Here is a 21,833-nt window from a genome sequence, read left to right on the forward strand (position 1 = left end):
AAACCCCATGTCATTCCAAGCATGTGTGTCAATTTGTACCTCTCTATCTACATTATTCCGTGATTTATTCAGTTTTCAAATTTATACTGACTTTTTGATCACCCGGTATATACGGTCACTGCTAAGCGACACTTGTGGTTAGAACAGCAACGCCACTGGACCGTGGATGCCTATAAAAGAGTTGTTTGGAACGATGAGTCACGATATCGCCTGTGGCAATCCGATGGAAGTGTTTGGGTTTGGCGTATACTTGGGGAACGTTACCTGCCGTCACATGTAGCGCCAGCAGTGAAACACGGAGGAGTTGGTGTTACGATTTAGGGTATTTTTCGTGGTTAGGATGTGGTCCTCTTACTGCGCTTAAGAAAATGCTAAATGCCGAACGATGTGAAAACATTTAACAGCATTGGGTACTGTGTACAGTAGAACAGTTCAGAGACGGTGACTGCTTGCATCAACAAGAGAATTCACAGTCATAAAGCAGCATCAGTGAACCTGCCCAGAGCTCCGACCTAAATCCAATGAAACATCTTTGGGGTTAATTAGAACGTAGGTTTCGCTGCACACTCCTGTGTCCACCGCCACTACTCTTTCTGTTCTCGGCTCTTGAGGAAGAGTGGACGGACATTCCTCCACAGACGTTCAGACACGTCAATAAAAGTCTCTCTTGATCCATTGTGGACACGGGACAGTGGCTGGTCAAGTGTTTAACAAGAAATTCCCCGAACAGCCGTGCAATTGAGATGTTATTTTATTTCATTTTCGCTACCAGTTTCGGCAATTCAGTATGCAATCTTCAGGCGCCGTATGCACCTATCAAAAATATTCGATATTGGCATACTGGATGTGCTTCCTCCGAAGACTCAACAGTCTGGTAAGCTCCTATGGGACCAAACTGCTGAGGTCATCGGTCCCTAAGCTTACGCACTACTTAATCTAACTTAAACTAACTTACGCTTTGGACAACACACACCCATGCCCGAGGGACGACTCGAACCTCCGACGGGGGGAGCCGGCCGGACTGTGACAAGACGCCTGAGACCTCGCGGCTACCACGCGCGACCCGAAAGAAACATGAGATCCAGAAATATATGGCCCCAGTATGCCAATATACAGGGTGGTCCATTGATAGTGACCGGGCCAAATATCTCACGAAATAAGCGTCAAACGAAAAAACTACAAAGAACGATACTCGTCTAGCTTGAAGGGGGAAACCAGATGGCGCTATGGTTGGCCCGCTAGATGGCGCTGCCATAGGTCAAACGGATATCAACTGCGATTTTTTAAAATAGGACTCCCCATTTCTTATTACATATTCGTGTGATCTACGGTCCAGTGGCGTTGCTGTTCGCACCACAAGTGTCGCTTAGCAGTGACCGTATATACCGGGTGATCAAAAAGTCAGTATAAATTTGAAAACTGAATGTTTTAGTTGGACCACTTTTTTTTGCTTTTTGATAGATGGCGCTGTAGTAGTCACAAACGTATAAGTACGTGGTATCACGTAACATTTCGCCAGTGCGGACGGTATTTGCTTCGTGATACGTTACCCGTGTTAAAATGAACCGTTTACCAAGTGCGGAAAAGGTCGATATCGTGTTAATGTATGGCTATTGTGATCAATATGCCCAAGTGGCGTGTGCTACGTATGCTACTCGGTATCCTGGACGACATCACCCAAGTGTCCTCACCGTTCGTCGGATAGTTACGTTATTTAAGGAAACAGGAAGTGTTCAGCCACATGTGAAACGTCAACCAAGATCTGCAACAAATGATGGTGCCCAAGTAGGTGTTTCAGCTGCTGTCGCGGCTAATCCGCACATCAGTAGCAGACAAATTGCGTGAGAATCGGGTATCTCAGAAACTCGGTGTTGAGAAATCTACAACAACATCGATTGCACCAGTACCATATTTCTATGCACCAGGAATTGTATGGCGACGACTTTGAACGTCGTGTACAGTTCTGCCACTGGGCACAAGAGAAATTACGGGACGATGACAGATTTTTTGCACGTGTTCTATTTAGCGACAAAGCGTCATTCACCAACAGCGGTAACGTAAACCGGCATAATATGCACTACTTGGCAACGGAAAATCCACGTTGACTGTGACAAGTGGAACATCAGCGACCTTGGCGGGTTAATGTATGGTGCGGCATTATGGGAGGAAGGATAATTGGCCCCCATTATATCGATGGCAATCTAAATGGTGCAATGTATGCTGATTTCCTACATAATGCTCTACCGATCTTACTAAAAGATGTTTCACTGCGTGATAGAAAGGCGATGTACTTCCAACATGATGGATGTCCGGCACATATCTCGCGTGCGGTTGAAGCGGTATTGAATAGCATATTTCATGACAGGTGGATTGGTTGTCGAAGCACCATACCATGGCCCGCACGTTCACCGGATCTGACGTCCCCGGATTTCTTTCTGTGGGGAAAGTTGAAGGATATTTGCTATCGTGATCCACCGACAACGCCTGACAACATGCGTCAGCGCTTTGTCAATGCATGTGCGAACATTACGGAAGGCGAACTACTCGCTGTTGAGAGGAATGTCGTTACACGTATTGCCAAATGGTTCAAATGGTTCAAATGGCTCTGAGCACTACGGGACTCAACTGCTGAGGTCATTAGTCCCCTAGAACTTAGAACTAGTTAAACCTAACTAACCTAAGGACATCACAAACATCCATGCCCGAGGCAGGATTCGAACCTGCGACCGTAGCGGTCTTGCGGTTCCAGACTGCAGCGCCTTTAACCGCACGGCCACTTCGTATTGCCAAATGCATTGAGGTTGACGGACATCATTTTGAGCATTTATTGCATTAATGTGGTATTTACAGGTAATCAGGCTGCAACAGCATGCGTTCTCAGAAATAATAAGTTCACAAAGGTACATATATCACATTGTAACAACCGAAATAAAATGTTCAAACGTACCTACGTTCTGTATTTTAATTTATAAAACCTACCTGTTACCAACTGTTGGTCTAAAATTGTGAGCCATATGTTTGTGAGTATTACAGGGCCATCTATCAAAAAGCGAAAAAAGTGGTCCAACTAAAACATTCATATTTCTTTACGTACTACACGAATATCTCATAAAAATGGGGGTTCCTATTTAAAAAAAAGAAACGCAGTTGATATCTGTTTGACCTATGGCAGCGCCATCGAGGGGGCCAATCATAGCGCCATCTGGTTTCCCCCTTCAAGCTAGACGAGTTTCGTTCTTTGTAGTTGTTTCGTTTGACGTTTATTTTGTGAGATATTTGGCCCGGTCACGATCAATGGACCACCCTGTTTATTACTTTTGACAGGTACATATGGGGCCTGAAGATGGCATAATGAACTGCTGATACTTGTAGCGAAAATAAAATAAAATAACATCTCAATTGCAAGGCTGTACCTATCATTGTTAAACATCAATTAAAGTGTCCACTAAAAGGTGTCCGAGCACTTTTGATCAGATAGTGTATTAAGATTTGTTTTGCATTTGATTTTGTGAAATACTAGTACACTTAAGTGAACACGTTTCGGTCCTATTGACAGGGACCGTTGTGCGATACTTCTGCGGACCTGCCCCCAACTGGAGGTCTCCGCTAGCTCTGGAGTCCTCTGTGCACTGAACCATCGGACACGATGCAGTACCCACTTAACAGCTGCTGTGGACTGTCGCTGAGGACGGGCGCCGTCATCATAGGCTACCTGTCTATTGTGAGTACAATCGAGCATAGTTTGAACAAAATTACTTGTTACTGACACTGCATGCCTTGAATATAAGTTTGTGGACATGCCACGCTCACGGTAGCATTCGTTTATTGTTTTATTTCTTTTATTTAATTATTTCTGTCAGTGCTTGATATGTTGGATTTTCACACCGCCACATCTCGTCACATAAAACACTGATTTGAGTAATGACAGAGGCCAAGAGAAATTTATTTGCCAATGCATAATATTTAACTACGCATTGTAATGATGTATTTGACGATTTACAAGGAGAAATGAATCCAGCGCCATGGACGCGCCTAAGAAACTATAGACTAATTCAGCGTGCATGTAAAAACATCGATATTAAAGACAGGCTCTGAACACATTTGAATATTACAAAAAACTAGCGCTCGACCTATCGTCCACTGCCGGACGATACCACTCTCTTTTTATCTCTGTATAATACGGACGCACATACGTCTCATTATTAGACTTGTAATTTGTTAAACCCTACGGACGTATACGGTCATTTTGTTGCATGTGAGACTAGTATGTGTGAAAAACGCAGAGTGGTTAATGAATGGACATTTCTATGTGACTTCTAAACTTTTCAAACCACTCAAGCTCTGTCATTGTTATTGACGTAAGTGTTAACATGTAATATGTACGTTAAGTCCGAGTTGTTAAATATAGTGTCATTTAAATTTGTGTTTACTTAAACATATACTTTCAATGGACAAGTTTATTTAACAGAACCAACCGTGTCCGACGTGTCATTAGAAGAACAGTCGAGGCCGACGTTAACAAAAAAAGAAAGAAAAAAAATGGCTCTGAGCACTATGGGACCAGGCATAAAACACAGGGACCAAAAGTTTATTCACAACTTGTACAGTAACCAGATTGCAGTTATAAGAGACGAAGTACATGAAAGAGAAACAACAGCTGAGAACGTTGTAGCCTGTCCTCGATGTTACTGTCTGTACACTGAGCAAGCGGTAAATGAAAGCAAGAAGATACTTGTAAATGGAATGAAAGCGCATAGGACAGACCAGCGTGGAAAACGGCATGCAAACTACTCTTCTAGCTGAAGACCAGTAGAACAACATTTAATTGTTGCTTCGCCTGTTGTTGCTGCGCAGGCAGAACATTGCAGAACAGCAGAATGCCAGCACAACGACTAACCGCTGCTAACAACACGAGCTACTGTTCTTTTTACTGACAATGCTGCATGTGTACTAGAGTAGAGCTAGAAAGCGGTGGTAGGTTCCTTGCTTGTGTATGGTTAGGATAACTCTCATTAAATTACGACTTCGTTAGGAAAGGAAACCAACCAGTTACAGTATGGTATATAGTATTTTCATTTGCGTTTTGCTGAATTTTATTGAAGTTCTTCGTTTACTTAATCGACATGGTTATGCTAAGTATGTGTGTGGCCTTTAAGAAGAAATCTTCAGTGATCTGTGTTCAGATTCTCGAGCTCCATTCATTTTGATTAACACGGGTACATTTTTTGTGATGTCAGTGGCGGTAGCTGTGGTTATTGCGAAACCAGAAGTAACTTAGGAGCGCGGTAGTTTGCGAGTCCCAGAAATTAGAGCTCCCAGTGTCACTGGCGAACTGTCCTCCGTGGCCTGTGTGCCATAACGAAGCGTCAGTCCACTTGCTTCAGCAGAGGGGCAGCTTGACAGCAGTTGCGGCAATGCTATAAAAGCTCGTGACAGACGTCAGCTAACTACACTAGATAAGCCAAAAACCAAGAAAGATATTCCTCAGTAGCCACTGCTATAGCAAGACAGAGTATTTGGCCTAAAGGAGAAAATTCCACTTAGCTCATTCGCCTGTATTAAACTGATCATGTTTTGCCATTGCTTCTACAGCTAATAGTGTTCTGTGTAAAGCTGCGTAAATCTATTTGTTCGAAGTACCAGCTAAAAATGGCATCTGTGCAATTTAAAACAAGGAGCGGTGGCTTTTTTTAAACATGTTGTTGTTGTTGTTGTGGTCTTCAGTCCTGAGACTGGTTTGATGCAGCTCTCCATGCTACTCTATCCTGTGCAAGCTTCTTCATCTCCCAGTACCTACTGCAACCTACATCCTTCTGAATCTTCTTAGTGTATTGATCTCTTGGTCTCCCTCTACGATTTTTACCCTCCACGCTGCCCTCCAATGCAAAATTGGTGATCCCTTGATGCCTCAAAACATGTCCTACCAACCGATCCCTTCTTCTCGTCAAGTTGTGCCACAAACTTCTCTTCTCCCCAATTCTATTCAATACCTCCTCATTAGTTACGTGATCTACCCACCTTATTTTCAGCATTCTTCTGTAGCACCACATTTCGAAAGCTTCTATTCTCTTCTTGTCCAAACTGGTTATCGTCCATGTTTCACTTCCATACAAGGCTACACTCCATACAAATACTTTCAGAAACGACTTCCTGAGACTTAAATCTATACTCGATGTTAACAAATTTCTCTTCTTCAGAAACGATTTCCTTGCCATTGCCAGTCTACATTTTATATCCTCTCTACTTCGACCATCATCAGTTATTTTACTCCCTAAATAGCAAAACTCCTTTACTACTTTAAGTGTCTCATTTCCTAATCTAATCCCCTCAGCATCACCCGATTTAATTTGACTACATTCCATTATCCTCGTTTTGCTTTTGTTGATGTTCATCTTATATCCTCCTCTCAAGACACTGTCCATTCCGTTCAACTGCTCTTCCAAGTCCTTTGCTGTCTCTGACAGAATTACAATGTCATCGGCGAACCTCAAAGTTTTTATTTCTTCTCCATGGATTTTAATACCTACTCCGAATTTTTCTTTTGTTTCCTTTACTGCTTGCTCAATATACAGATTGAATAACAACGGGGAGAGGCTACAACCCTTTCTTACTCCCTTCCCAACGACTGCTTCCCTTTCATGTCCCTCGACTCTTATAACTGCCATCTGGTTCCTGTACAAATTGTAAATAGCCTTTCGCTCCCTGTATTTTACCCCTGCCACGTTTAGAATTTGAAAGAGAGTATTCCAGTCAACATTGTCAAAAGCTTTCTCTAAGTCTACAAATGCTAGAAACGTAGGTTTGCCTATCCTTAATCTTTCTTCTAAGATAAGTCGTACGATCAGTATTCCCTCACGTGTTCCAGTATTTCTACAGATTCCAAACTGATCTACCCCGATGTCGGCTTCTACTAGTTTTTCCATTCGTCTATAAAGAATTCGCGTTAGTATTTTGCAGCTGTGGCTTATTAAACTGATAGTTCGGTAATTTTCACATCTGTCAACACCTGCTTTCTTTGGGATTGGAATTATTATATTCTTCTTGAAGTCTGAGGGTATTTCGCCTGTTTCATACATCTTGCCCACCAGATGGTAGAGTTTTGTCATGACTGGCTCTCCCAAGGCCGTCAGTAGTTACAATGGAATGTTGTTTACTCCGGGGACCTTGTTTCGACTCAGGTCTTTCAGTGGTCTGTCAAACTCTTCACGCAGTATCGTATCTCCCATTTCATCTTCAACTACAAAAATGGTTCAAATGGCTCTGAGCACTATGCGACTTAACTTCTGCGGTCATGAGTCGCCTAGAACTTAGAACTAATTAAACCTAACTAACCTAAGGACATCACACACATCCATGCCCGAGGCAGGATTCGAACCTGCGACCGTAGCGGCCGCGCGGTTCCAGACTGTAGCGCCTTTAACCGCTTGGCCACCACGGCCGGCTCTTCAACTACATCCTCTTCCATTTCCATAATACAGTCCTCAACTACATCGCCCTTGTATAGACCCTCTATATACTCCTTCCATCTTTCTGCTTTCCTTTCTTTGCTTAGAACTGGATTTCCATATGAGCTCTTAATGTTCATACAAGTGGTTCTCCTATCTCCAAAGGTCTCTTTAATTTTCCTGTAGGCAGTATCTATCTGAACCCTAGTGAGATAAGCCTCTACATCCTTAGACTTGTCCTCTAGCCATCCCTGCTTAGCCATTTTGCACTTCCTGTCGATATCATTTTTGAGACGTTTGTATTCCTTTTTGCCTGCTTCTTTTACTGCATTTTTGTATTTTCTCCTTTCATCAATTAAATTCAATATTTCTTCTGTTACCCAAGGATTTCTACTAGCCCTCGTCTTTGTACCTACTTGATCCTCTGCTGCCTTCACTACTTCATCCCTCAATGCTACCCATTCTTCTTCTACTGTATTTCTTTCCCCCATTCCTGTCAATTGCTCCCTTATGCTCTCCCTGAAACTCTGTACAACCCCTGGTTCTTTCAGTTTATCCAGGTCCCATCTCCTTAAATTCCAACCTTTTTGCAGTTTCTTCAGTTTTAATCTACAGGTCATAACCAATAGATTGTGGTCAGAGTCCACATCTGCCCCTGGAAATGTCTTACAATTTAAAACCTGGTTCCTAAATCTCTGTCTTACCATTATATAATCTATCTGATACCTTTTAGTATCTCCAGGGTTCTTCCATGTATACAACCTTCATTCATGATTCTTAAACAAAGTGTTAGGTATGATTAAGTTGTGCTCTGTGCAAAATTCTACAAGGCGGCTTCCTCTTTTATTTCTTCCCCCCAATCCATATTCACCTACTATGTTTCCTTCTCTCCCTTTTCCTACTGACGAATTCCAGTCACCCATGACTATTAAATTTTCGTCTCCCTTCACTACCTGAATAATTTCTTTTATCTCGTCATACATTTCATCAATTTCTTCATCATCTGCAGAGCTAGTTGGCATATAAACTTGTACTACTGTAGTAGGCATGGGCTTTGTGTCTATCTTGGCCACAATAATGCGTTCACTATGCTGTTTGTAGTAGCTAACCCGCACTCCTATTTTTTTATTCATTATTAAACCTACTCCTGCATTACCCCTATTTGATTTTGTATTTATAACCCTGTAATCACCTGACCAAAAGTCTTGTTCCTCCTGCCACCGAACTTCACTAATTCCCACTATATCTAACTTTAACCTATCCATTTCCCTTTTTAAATTTTCTAACCTACCTGCCCGATTAAGGGATCTGACATTCCCCGCTCCGATCCGTAGAATGCCAGTTTTCTTTCTCCTGATAACGACGTCCTCTTGAGTAGTCCCCGCCCGGAGATCCGAATGGGGGACTATTTTACCTCCGGAATATTTTACCCAAGAGGACGCCATCATCATTTAATCATACAGTAAAGCTGCATGTCCTCGGGAAAAATTACGGCTGTAGTTTCCCCTTGCTTCAGCTTTTTAAACATATGTAAAGCAATCTAGACGTTATTTCCAAAATGAATCATACACAAAAACATGAAACCACACTATACAAACACTCGTTAGAATCACCTACAATTAACAGATACGGAACGACGAATGACAAAACTTGTCTTTCCAAAGCGTCCTTAGAGACCTCTCGGAAGAGTCTCGTGAAGTGAGAGTATGTTACCCTGTTGATGGGGATCTGACAGTCGGATTGGTACTTAAATGTAGTGGTCCCTTTATTGATTTTGGAAAGTGTTAGGCGTGTGCCGGCAACGGGTTTCATTCTCTCCCTTCCCGCATCATTCCACGACACTAACGTGACACCACAGTACATTCTCTTTCTCTCTGACACACGTACGCAGACACATTACCGGCACTTACGCGTAATAGATTCATCTCACAACTCTTATACACTGCGTGTAGCCATTGCGTGCAGAGTGAGAACACTCCTCGCGATTTGGTGGCTGAACAACCACTTCTGGTCTCCCAGCCAACAATGCCATATCACCCCTTCTTTCATATACTTATGAACGTGAGTACATTGGTACTGGTCATATTCAGTTGTCCTGTTTATCACACAAGTAGCTTGCAGGGGCTACTTCTTTCTGTTAATACGTTATTTTGGCTCGTTCCACGTGTGGATGAATAAATTGGCCTTTCGGTAATCCAGGCTGTGCGCTATCCCTACCCTGCAACAGTTCTTCAAAGTATCCCTCATTTTTGTCCAGAAGAGCTACGACGTCAGCGAGTACGTGAAGTACAGAGAACAACAACGAAAGCAGTCCACATTGAGCTTCACGAATTTCTGACCTCATGGCACGGAAAAAGCACGTTGAGGAGTATTTCCGGACGCGCAGAGCAATATCTAGGATGCCAAATATTCTGAACGCGCGTTTGAAAGTAAACCGATGAGATGGAAGAACGCCACCTGCATCACATGATGCTATCTCTCTCCAGTACGGAGCCGAGAGACGAAATACACTATGTGATCAAAAGTATCCGGGCACTTGGCTGAAAATAACTTACGAGTTCGTGGCGCCCTCCATCGGTAATGCTGGAATTCAATATGGTCGGTGTTGGCCCACCTTTAGCCTCGATGACAGCTTCCACTGTCGCAGGTATACGTTCAATCAGATGCTGGAAGGTTTTTTGGGGAGTGGCAGCCCATTCTCCACGGAGTGCTGCACTGAGGAGAGGTATCGATGTCGTTTGTTGAGGCTTGGTACTTGATGACTGGGTGTTGTGTGATGTCCTTAGGTTAGTTAGGTTTAAGTAGTTCTAAGTTCTAGGGGACTGATGACCATAGCTGTTAAGTCCCATAGTGCTCAGAGCCATTTGAACCATTTTTTTGAGGCTTCGCACGAAGTCGGCTTTCCAAAACATCCCAAAGGTGTTCTATAGGATTCAGGTCAGGACTCCGTGCAGGCCAGTCCATTACAGGGATGTTATTGTCGTGTAACCACTCCGCCACAGGCCGTACGTTATGATCAGGTTCTCGATCGTGTTGAAAGATGCAATCGCCAACCCCTAATTGCTCTTCAACAGTTGGAAGCAAGAAGGTGCTTAAAAAATCAACGTAGGCCTCTGATGTGATTGTGCCGCGCAAAACAACAAGGGGTGCAAGCCGCCTCCATAAAAAACACGACCACACCATAACACCACCGCCTCCGAATATTACTGTTGGCACTACACACGCTGGCAGATGACGTTCGCCGGATATTCGCCATACCCACATCCTGTCATCGGATCGCCACATTGTGTACCGTGATTCGTCACTCCACACGACGTTTTTCAACTGTTCAACCGTCCAAAGTTTATGCTCCTTACACCAAGCGAGGCGTTGTTTGGTATTTACCGGCGTGATGTGTGGCTTATGAGCAGCCGCTCGACCATGAAATCCAAGTTTTCTCACCTTCCGCCTAACTGTCATAGTACTTGCTGTGGATTCTGATGCAGTTTGGAATTCCTGTGTGATGGTCTGGATACATGTAAGCCTATTACACATTACGACCATCTTCAACTGTCGGCGGTCTCTGCCAGTCAACAGACGAGGTTGGCTTGTACGCTTTTGTGCTGTATGTGTCCCTTCGACTTTCCACTTCACTGTCACATCGAAACAGTGGACCTATGGATGTTTAGGAGAGTGTAAATCTCGCGTACAGACGTATGACACAAATGACACCCAATCACCTGACCACGTTCGAAGTCCTTGAGTGTCGCAGAGCGCCCCGTTTTGCTCTCTCACGATGTCTAATGACTAATGAGGTCGCTGATACGGAGTACCTGGCAGTAGGTGGCAGCACAATGCTCCTAATATGATAAATGTATGTTTTTGGGAGTGTCCAGATACTCCTGATCACATAGTGTATATGCTTTCATTTGAAGCTGAATTTGATGGATTATGAATACGAGGGTGATTCAAATGAAAACCTTAAAAGTGGTATAATATTTTTAATTGGAACAAAAAACAAAAAAAAATCACATGTCATTTGTCGTTGTAGTCTTCCTGTCGTTGAATGCACGTATTCCACCGCTTCAGAAGTGCATAGCTACCAAGACGAAAGAATTCTTTTGGTCATGTGTGTAGCCAGTCATGGACTGCACCTCTTCATCACTTCAGAAATGCCTGCCTCTCATTGCTTCTTTGAGTGTACCGAACAGATGAGACACTAGAAGCGAAGTTTGCTGGATAAGGAGGATGTACCAGACATTCAGATTAAATTTCCTGAATAGTCTCAACTGTCTTAGGGTTTTTTTTTGCAGACGGGCGTTGTCATGCTGTAGCATTTGCATTCCCGAAGAGAATGAGCATGACTTTTCCAGCAGATGGCTTAAAACAAAACTAGTTTGGTTTCAGTGATGAGCTGTGGTGCCATTACTTGGCTGACATTCTCGTTTCTGATTAGTGGTAGTAGGCCCAAGTCTCATCGCCTGTAATAATTTTTTCCAGAAATGCGTCCCTTTCGACATGGAAACGATGCAAAAGTCCTACACAGGAATCGACGAAATGGTCTTTCATCTCGTCAATCTATTGATGTGGTAGACAACTTACTGAAATGCAGTACATTGTGAAAAATATTCTGCGCTGAACCAATATTAATATTCATACTGTGGCTACTGCGTTCAGAGTTACTCATCTGGTCCCCTTGTAAGACGTCATGGTCTCCTGACCTTCATTGCTTACATATTCCGCCCTCACAATCATATTCCGCACATCAAGACGCTTCATTCAAACCCAAACTCGATAAGATAAAGTCAGTGCTGTATGAATTCATGTAAACGATATGCAATTAACAAGTAAGTGCACCGTGGTTGAAATACTCGAGGCTGGCGTACACACATACATTCCAGACACGACAGTCACAGAAGCTTTAAGTTCGGGAGAGAAACCGCGCAACGGGACGCCGGTCCCTTCATAGGACGACCCAGCCTATGTCGCCGGTGACCGCCCGTGTAGCGGACAGCGTGGGCCCGAGTGAAAGGGGGAACAACCCTGTGTTTGGCTTAAAAGCAAATTCCGCTATATTGTGTGGGAGCGGCCAGCCTACGCATTCTTTACACATAGCACGCAGTTTCAGAAAGTTTCACAGGGAGACAGCAAATGCCAAACGCCAATGCCACAGGTTTCCGGATTGGTCGCCTTAAACGAAACGTCATTCTCCTGTTTTAGAAGAGCAATGCTGATTGGCAGACGATACTTCTGACGCCTTGAGCTGAAGGAATAATGGAAGAGACCGAAAGATATACCCCTTCACCTCTGGCGTGGAGAGGCGCCGTTCCGATGTCGCTCTTGGAGCGAGGAACAAGTCTCTCCTCAGTACTTCACTAGGAGAGCACCTTTGTCGAGAGCGAATCGAAGTGCAACTCTATATTGAGTCCTTGCGATTAAGCGTTGTTCACTGTGTTGGCCGACATACTTATTGGTGTGGGGTGAATGGACAGAGTTATAGTTAAACGCCTGCGAGCAAATTTTGAGTGGCATCGCGGTGGACTGGTTATCTGACCGGTGTACCACGCCAATAGTTAGACTAGGGGCGAATAGGAATCCTTGGCTTCATCAAGGCATAGGGAGACTTTGATTGGTGAAGGTCAATCCAGATAGAACGAGAGTTATTTGTCAGCAGTGAGCGGCGCAGACAGCAGTCATCGCAGCTTACGGTATTGTGCGCTATAGCTATTGCGAGCCCCATATTTCCTCCACAACAGTACACTTCACTGCATTTCACACGCGACAGCCTCGACCGTACCTAGCAACATTCTAAAGGATAATTATTCAAGTTGAGTAGGCGCACCTCTCAGTCATTCTGCCAAGTCAACAACTATCCTAAACTTTGTATAGAAATTCATTAGCAAATCCTATCCTTGAGATATAACTTGGGATATAACTTGTTCACTTCATAACTAAAAGTGCCATTGTGATTCTCAGAATTTTTGCAAAATAAATAATAACTTTCGTTAGTTTCATGTTTTTCTTACACTAAGTAGCACTACTCCAGTACCCAAGTATCCCACTAGTTACGTAAGAAATTTTGTGAATTTTTGTGTCATTTCCTTACAGCGGACGACTCCAGAAGATATTTATTGCTGAAAGTTTTTCAGGCATTTTTCTTTAGAACGTTAAGAGCGTCTGTCTGACTTCTGTAGTAGTGTGTGGGTGGAAATTGCATCTTGCAGGAGCCACAGGGTAAAGGGTACATCTCAGATTAATCCGTTGCGGAGAATAACAGAATAACGGATCAACCCCACACCTCAGACCCTTTACAAGCTCCTCCAGTCTTTTCGTCTGTCACTATATGGTTAACCTGCCCTGGTCTTGGGGCATCCTCCACAGAAGTTAAGCCTTTTTTAACCTTCCCACACAACTCGTACACTTGCTGCAGCGACAAACATTAGCCACCGTACTACGTTGTCATTCTATGATGAAATTCGATCGGTCTGACACCTTCACCACACAAAACACATAACAGATCACTGCTCAGTCGTGGTGCATGTTGACAGCGGGGCGGTCATCTTGTTGTGGACGGTGCTGTCTTCTGCTGCATCGTAGCATCACTCTGCCAGCTGTCAGTCACTTTTTGAACCACAAGGAGCAGTACTGCCACCTAAAAATAAAAAAAAAAACTTTTTGAAATTCTAAAGGACTTTGAAGTTTTTATTTGAATCATCCTCGTAGCACCAGAAAATTAAGTTCGCTCGAAAAATCCGGCGTTATTTATACGAGATGTTGTAATAAAATGACGGGAAACAACATAATGTTGCTTAAAGAATTTTCGAATTGTTAATTTGCGTGTTATGAGTATATGCTGTCTCAAGGCTACAGCATGAGGAGCCGTCAAAAAAGCATTGATCTTGGTACAGTTTGTTATAATCAAATGTCAGTTAATAATGTATTTACGATTAAATCTTTCAGGAGAATGTAAGATGTAAAGTATGACTATATGTCACTCATGGTCGGTCTATTGTAATGATTAGAGATGCATAGTTGTATGGTAACAAGTGGTGTTTCGCTTGTTTGGGTCTCACTGTATCCAAATGTTATTTTATTCACCTTCGCATTTTGTGATAGGTTTTAATACTTTATTATTAATTTAATAGAAGTATATTCTATAATATTTGATATTATGTAGACGTAAGGAGTGAGTTTGCTCGATTGGTTTTGTGTATAAGACAGCTTGCACTACTTGCATTAAAATATCTTGCACATTAATGTTTCAAGTCTTGTATTTCATATGTTGTAAAGTTTCTGCTACTGAGTACAAACAGTGATCAAGTAAGAATGACCTTAGGGTTTTACTAAAAAGTGAGAATGATGAAACAGTTTTTATCTAATGCAGGTAACTATTGTACATTTGAATAACACTATTTGTAAGGAACTTTTGTAAATCCAGTATCCTTATTGACTGGACATGTTACTTTCGTTTTTGCCTTATAACATGATCATGGAAATTGATCTTTTTATTTAAGTGCATTACAAAGATAACAGCATGATTAGCATATGGACAAGTGAAGAAATGTGGCATGTGGTAGAGCTAATGCAGGAATATTATGCCCGCCTATGTCATAAAGAGTGTGATTTGCCAGCCAGATACAACCGACAATTGTAGCACCCCGCGATCGCTTGTACCACGTTGAGGCGCAAGTACCGTATGCACAAGCCGCGTCGTTCGTGAGCATTGAGCAGCACAGTCAACTCGGCACGCTCAGCGTTGACGTTCGAATGCACTGTCAAGTCAAGAAGGCTAAGAGAGTGTCCTTTCGTAGAGAAAGCAGATAAGCAGTTGTTAGCATCTCACTTACACAGTGAACTGACATCACTTAGTTTCAGTAAAATGGATGTAGAGGAATTATGGTTACAGTTTAAGCAGACTGTAAGTTGTGGTCTGGAGAGTAGTATGCCTAGTAGGTGGATAAAGAATGGAAAAGACCCACCATGATTTAATACTGAGGAAGCAAAGGCTGTTGCACTCTCGGTTCAAAGGAACGCACAAATGACGACCAGGGAAGGTTAGCAGAGATTCGTGGATCTGTAAAAAGAGCTATGCGCGAGGCATACAACAACTTCCACCGTCACATCGCAGCAAAAGATCTGGCAAAGAACCCGAGAAGATTCTGGTCTTACGTAAAATCACTAAGGGTTTCCATTCAGTCCCTTGTTGACCAGTCTGGTGTGGCAGTTGAAGATAGGAGAACGAAAGTCGAAGTTTTAAAATTTGCATTCAAGAAATCATTCACACAGGATAACCGTACAAAGGTACTGTCATTTGACCATTGGACAGACTCCCTATAGACGACATAGTAATATGTATCCCAGGCGTAGAGAAACAACTGAAAGATTTGTAATCAAATTAATCAGAAGGTCAGGATGGAATCCCATTTCGGATTTACAATGAGTATTCTACGGTATTGGCCCATTACCTAGCTTGCATTTATTGGAAATCTCTGGTCCAGGACAAACTCTCAAGCGACTGGAAAAAAGCTCAGGTGACTCCAGTACATAAGAAGGGTGAAACAACGGACACGCAGAATTACAGACCAATGCTCCTAACTTCTGTTTTCTGCAGAATATTTGAAAGTATTCTCAGTTCGAATACAATAACCTTTCTTGAGACTGAGAAGCTTACGTCCACGAATCAGCATGGTTTTAGAAAGCATCGCTCGTGCGAAACTCGGCTTGCCCTTTCCTCATGTGATATACTGGGAACTACAGATGAAGAGCAACAGGCAGATTCCATATTTCTAGATTTCCGGAAAGGATTTGACATGGTATTCTGCTACATGCTGTTAACGAATGTACGAGCACATGGAATAAGTTCACAGATACGTGAGAGTGGCTCGAAGACTTCTTAATTGAAAGAACCAAATATGTTGTCCTCGACGGCGAGTGTTCGTCACGGACAAGGGTATCGTTAGGAGAGCCCAAGGGAAGTGTGACAGGACTGCTGCTATATACGTAAATGATTTGGCTGACGTGGTGGGCATTAATCTGCGGTTGTTCGCTGATGATGCCATGATGTACGGTAAGGTGTCAAAATTGAATGACTGTAGGAAGATACAAGACGACTTAGGCAACATTTCCAGTTGGTGTGGTAATAGCAGCTAGCCCTAAACGCGGAAAAATGTAAGTTAATGAGGATGAGTAGGAAGAAAAAACCTTTAATGTTCCGTTACCGTATTACTAGTGTCCTGCTTGACACAGTCAAGTCGTTTAAATATCTGGGCGTAACGTTGCAAAGCGATATGAGATCGAACGAGCATGGGACAACTGTGGTAGGGAAGGCGAATGATCGACTTCGATTTATTGGGAGAATGGGAGAATTTTAGGAAAGAGTGGTTCACCTGTAAAGGAGACCGCATATAGGTGCTGATGAGACCTATTCTTGAGAACTGCTCGAGTGTTTGGGATCCACACCAGGTCGGACTGAAGAAAGACATCGAAGCAATTCAGAGAAGGGCTGATAGATTTGATATCGGCAGGTTAGAACAACACGTAACTGCTATGGAGATGCTTCGGGACTGAAATGGGAATCCATGGAGGGAAGGCGACGTTCTTTTCGGGAAACACTATTGAGAAAATTTAGAGAACTGGCATTTGAAGCTGATTGTCGAACGATTCTACTGCCGCCAACATACACTGCACGTAAGGACCACGAAGATAAGATACGAGGCACGGAGGCACATATCAGTCGTTTTTCTCTCGCTCTATTTGCGAGTAGAACAGGAAAGGAAATGGCTAATAGTGGTACAGGGTACCCTCCGCCACGCACCGTACGATGGCTTGCGGAGTATCTATGTAGATGTAGAATCGAAATCAGCCGGGCATAGAGATCCAAGTCCAAAATGGTTGGTGGAGCCACTTGTCCAGTCTATGTGCATTTCCGGAACATCGGATGTGACTGCGTTTTCTGAAATACTGCTCATTCGACTCCCCCGTTCCGAGAGCGCTCACAGACTGCAGTTATGGCACAACTGAGCAATTTGGACTTTGATCCCTATGTCTGGCCGATTTTGATTCATTGGTTTGATCTGACAGCGACTGTTGGGTTCAATGTTCAAGGCTACGTAGCTCTTATGACTTAGTTACATGTCACCTCAGGATGTGATTTTCAGTGCCACGAAATCGGTTGTGATCTGATAATAAAAAGATTAAATACATCTGAAGCGGCTTAATGCCCAAGAAAGAATAGGGTTTCAAAAGAGGATTTCGAAGTACTTATTTTATAATAAGTGTGCAGATTAGTCTAGTGTGAGGCACAATTTAAGTTTTCTTAAGGGAATGTGTTAATTATGACAGCCTATCCCAAGGAATAACTAGTATCCCAGCAGCGACTAAGAAGCGCTGCAGCATGACAGTATATTGGTTGAGTCAGGTAGGGCAAGGAAGGAGTGGGGAGTCTGTTATTGTAATAGACGGCATTGAAGACTAATCGATTGCAAGACAAACACAAAATGTTACACTATGCCTCTCAAGACATTTTCGCAGAACAGTCTGCTGTTAAAGTTTCCATTTCCCTAACACGACGATATCCGCTGTAACTTGCTGTGCTCTGCGATTAAAAAATTACCAGCTCCAGCGTCCTCTAGCAGTTGTCAGATCGACAAACACCATAGCCACATTTTCACTGCCGGACCGACCTGTCCTTTCTCGCCTCATGTGCTGCGTTGTGTGTGGTGTGCTACAGCCATGCAGCAGCGCTACTCAGTCGCTGCTGGTTGTTTTTCGTGTTTTACTCTTCAGACTATATTGCTTAACATTAAACAGAATAATGCAGTAGACTAATTTGAGGCCATTCTGCGAATGGGCACATAAGATTTCACGTTATGGTTCTACGGCCGAGTGCAAGTCTTTTAATTCGACGCATTGCGAGTCCCTAACCTACCCTAGTTATCAATCCGGGGTAAGGGAACCTACAGTTTAATGTGGAATCCCAACTACATGTCATCCCTGGCGTCTCCCCATATCATTGATAGGCGAAGGTCACACATATTAAAGGCGCACTGAAAATTTTCTTGGTCCGACCAGGATTCGATCCAGAAGATACAGTGAGCTCAGGTTGGGTGAGGACAAGGTGCGCAGGGGTCGAATCCAGAAGCCTCCGCCTGTTACTGTGCTTGTCCCTCCATGATACTGACCTGCTCTTATTTATTGTTGTTAGACGTTACAACTAGCTACTCAATACAGAATGAGACAAAATCGGAGTTAATCGTGCATGGTTCAAAAATGGTTCAAACGGCTCTGAGCACTATGGGACTTAACAGCGGAGGTCATCAGTCCCCTAGAATTTAGACCTAATTAAACCCAAAGACATCACCCGCATCCATGCCCGAGGCAGGATTCGAACCTGCGACGGTAGCGGTCGCGCGGTTTTAGACTGAAGAGCCTAGAACCGCTCGGCCTCGTGCATGGTTTCTGCCACTTGTAAAAACTCCTTTTCAGTCCTTGCCTGCAACAATTTTTTTTTATTATTAATTAATTAAGAAAACGAGACGGACAGGGGTACGAAAATGAAATAAAACGTTTGCTAATTCACCTGGAAAGGGACCAAGACGAGACTACCACGACGACTGATACCTTGACGACGAATTACAAAGTTGAACATAATGACGAATAAGTCGCGATATCGTGGCAGGCGCAAACGCTTTCTATATGCACTGGCTGTGTAATGGTGGAAGACGAGTGGATCGCTATCGCTCCCTCCATCTTCAACAGGGGTTCCCAACAAAATTTTCTCGAGGACCCCTCATCGAGCATGATTGGTACCTTGTCATATCACAGTATCAAGTACCTAAAAAAGCCAAATTAAGAGTCTTTTTATACGTTTCCCATTTTTGGTACTTCGAAAAAACATTGATATATGCATTATTGAAAAAAATATTGAGATTAAAACTGCTCGTGCAGGAAGCCGCCAAAAGAAAAAAATCTGTTATCATACTAAAGATATTTAATATATTTTTTATTCTAATAGCATTTTGCGGACCCCTCTGGCATAGCTCGCGGACCCCTGGGGGTGCGCAGACCACCTGTTGGGAACCACTGATCGACAATGTAATGGATATAGAGGCCCAACAATAGTGCAATGGTATTTGACTTTGCCTTCGGAAAGTAGCAGTGATCTGGAGGCAATAGAATATTAGCCGAAAAGGCAGTCTCAACGCATCGCATTAGAAATGCCGATTGTATTTTTAAGGCAGTGCCACTTCGCTTAGTGACCATGACAGCACAATCGATGTTCTATGGACAGCGACTGCACTGACCCGTGACACTAATACGAAACAGGCGCTCATTGGTGGATAACAGATTGTATACCACTAGATACGATGAGGACGCCACCTCCATTGGTAGAACAGGAAAGTTAAGATGAAATCACAACGACTTGCACGAAGTTTGCGGTGATGATCGCTCAACAGGCGCCATGCAGTCAGTCGCTCTCCTGCGCAGTAACAAAAATGTGGTAGCCTGACGCTGCCTTCACTAGACCAACAGGCTCGACAATTTCGTGTTAATAAACGTTTTCTTTGCAATGAAAACCGATCGACATTTAATTATCCATTTTAATGGTGATTGGGTTCGTAACTGTGAACTGAATTACACACAAAGTTACCAACAGAGCACTTTCGCTATTTCCGGAACGAATCTCTGTTCAGATGTTTTGATTATCCAAATAAAATATGTGAACAGGCCACTGTTTCCACGCTGTTTGTCATCAAGATTGTCTCGTTTATTATAAAAACTCTGATAACTGTGTCTTACATGTATTAGTGCACAAATCTTAGCACTTCATGCGCTTCACCGATTATAATCAGGCGTTGTTTTTCCACAGATGAAGGGCATATTTCTGATTGGTTATGGAATATGGCTGATAAGAAGTTTCGATAAGCTTCGATGGCAGATGAACCAAGGTATGCCAATGAAACCATTCAAACTAAGTAATACTGAAAGCAATGCACTAAACGACAGCTTTTGCTCTTAATTATATTTTGAACCTTATATTTGACGAAATTCAGGCAGTTCATTTCTTGCAGATCCCCGAGATGTAGAGCTGCATGGCCGGCCTTGCTGTGATGAGTGGATTTTAGGTACGTACCTTTCTCTCTCTCCTTGGTTTGGTACATTACGAAGCATCTGAAGGTAGCCCACGCGAACTTGAAATTGTAGAATTGATTAACTATTTTACAAAAGCTTTTTGAGGACCGCTAATCGGTCGATTATAAAGGAGTAATAAGAAAGAAATTGACAGATTGTTCCAAATGTATAAACTCTCACACCATCTCATCATTTTATTAAGAACAAGTTGCGGTGCCCGGAGTTGGCCGGGATGTTTAATATCTGCCGCACAAAGTGAGAGGCGATGTGTCATGTTGATACTCATAGCGAATGCAAGCCGCATAGAAAACTGCAGTAGCTTTACATCGAAGGGCACATTTGAATCATTGGGTGTCAACGGGATGCGGCGAATCAATACGTCTTCACCTGCGGTATTCATAAAAATCAGGTTCTAGGCGCCCGGTTCTGACTTTGCAAGCAATCAAATAAGAAATGGTGATGCAAAAGCCTTTAAAACTTTCGCTTCTGGAGAACATTGAGTTGTGCTTCGTTATCAGTATTCGATAAACAGAACTTCGATATTTCTGTTAAGCTTCTATAGGAACTAAATTATTTTCTATTAGCACTTTTAATTTATTTCTTCAAGCAAATTTTCGCAAACTTTATATTTCCCTTATATGAAAAGATGATTAGTTGCGCCATCTGTTTTTACATTTTGCTATAATTATCTCGTGATTTTTGGAGAATTCGTCTTCTATTGTTTCGGCTCAGTTTTCACGCTTTCAAGTGAGGCTGTGTTTGAGAACGACTCGAAGTGTTCCAACAGTTTACGTCACTGTTCAGAATATCTCGAGTTCTGTTCGATCTTTTGATCGGCCCGCCATGTAGTGACTTTTACTGGCGCTCTATCCACGACCTATCTTAGCGTTTCTATGGCATTGTGAACTTTAATAATGAAAATAATTATGGCACATGAACTAAAATATCTTCTAGGATGTACGTCGTATGTAACAACGCAGTTAACGAAGAAATAAATAAGAGTTTGACCCACGTTTCTGTCAAATTGTCGAGCATTCGCTCGTCTTGTGATCAAGAGACGTCTGATGGTACTATCTCTAAGACGGATATTGCCACTGTAATTTATTCTCCCAATAGGAATTCGTTTGCTCGGCATTTAATTTTTCATTAATTTTCTTCATTGTTTCATCTGAATGTAGAAACTTGAAGTGAATGGACTAACAACTTTTAGAGATATCTGGTAACAACCTTTCAAATGGTTCTGAGCACTATGGGACTCAACTGCTGTGGTCATAAGTC

The 21,833-nt window shown here is 42.8% G+C and overlaps 1 protein-coding gene across 3 annotated transcripts in view; it reads left to right on the forward strand.

Annotated features, from left to right (window-relative positions):
- The window catches only part of LOC126198875 (uncharacterized), a 220,701-nt gene that overhangs the window by 132,254 nt on the left and 66,614 nt on the right, over positions 1-21,833 (forward strand). For all 3 annotated transcript variants that reach the window (XM_049935478.1, XM_049935477.1, XM_049935479.1), the window contains exons 2-4: positions 3,557-3,721; positions 20,293-20,371; positions 20,495-20,548. In XM_049935478.1, the coding sequence (XP_049791435.1) occupies positions 3,647-3,721; positions 20,293-20,371; positions 20,495-20,548 (208 nt within the window). In that variant the 5' untranslated portion in view covers positions 3,557-3,646. The remainder of the gene's footprint in view (positions 1-3,556; positions 3,722-20,292; positions 20,372-20,494; positions 20,549-21,833) is intronic.

This window comes from Schistocerca nitens, chromosome 8 (genome assembly GCF_023898315.1).
Source record: "Schistocerca nitens isolate TAMUIC-IGC-003100 chromosome 8, iqSchNite1.1, whole genome shotgun sequence".
Classification (NCBI taxonomy): Eukaryota; Metazoa; Arthropoda; class Insecta; order Orthoptera; family Acrididae; genus Schistocerca; species Schistocerca nitens.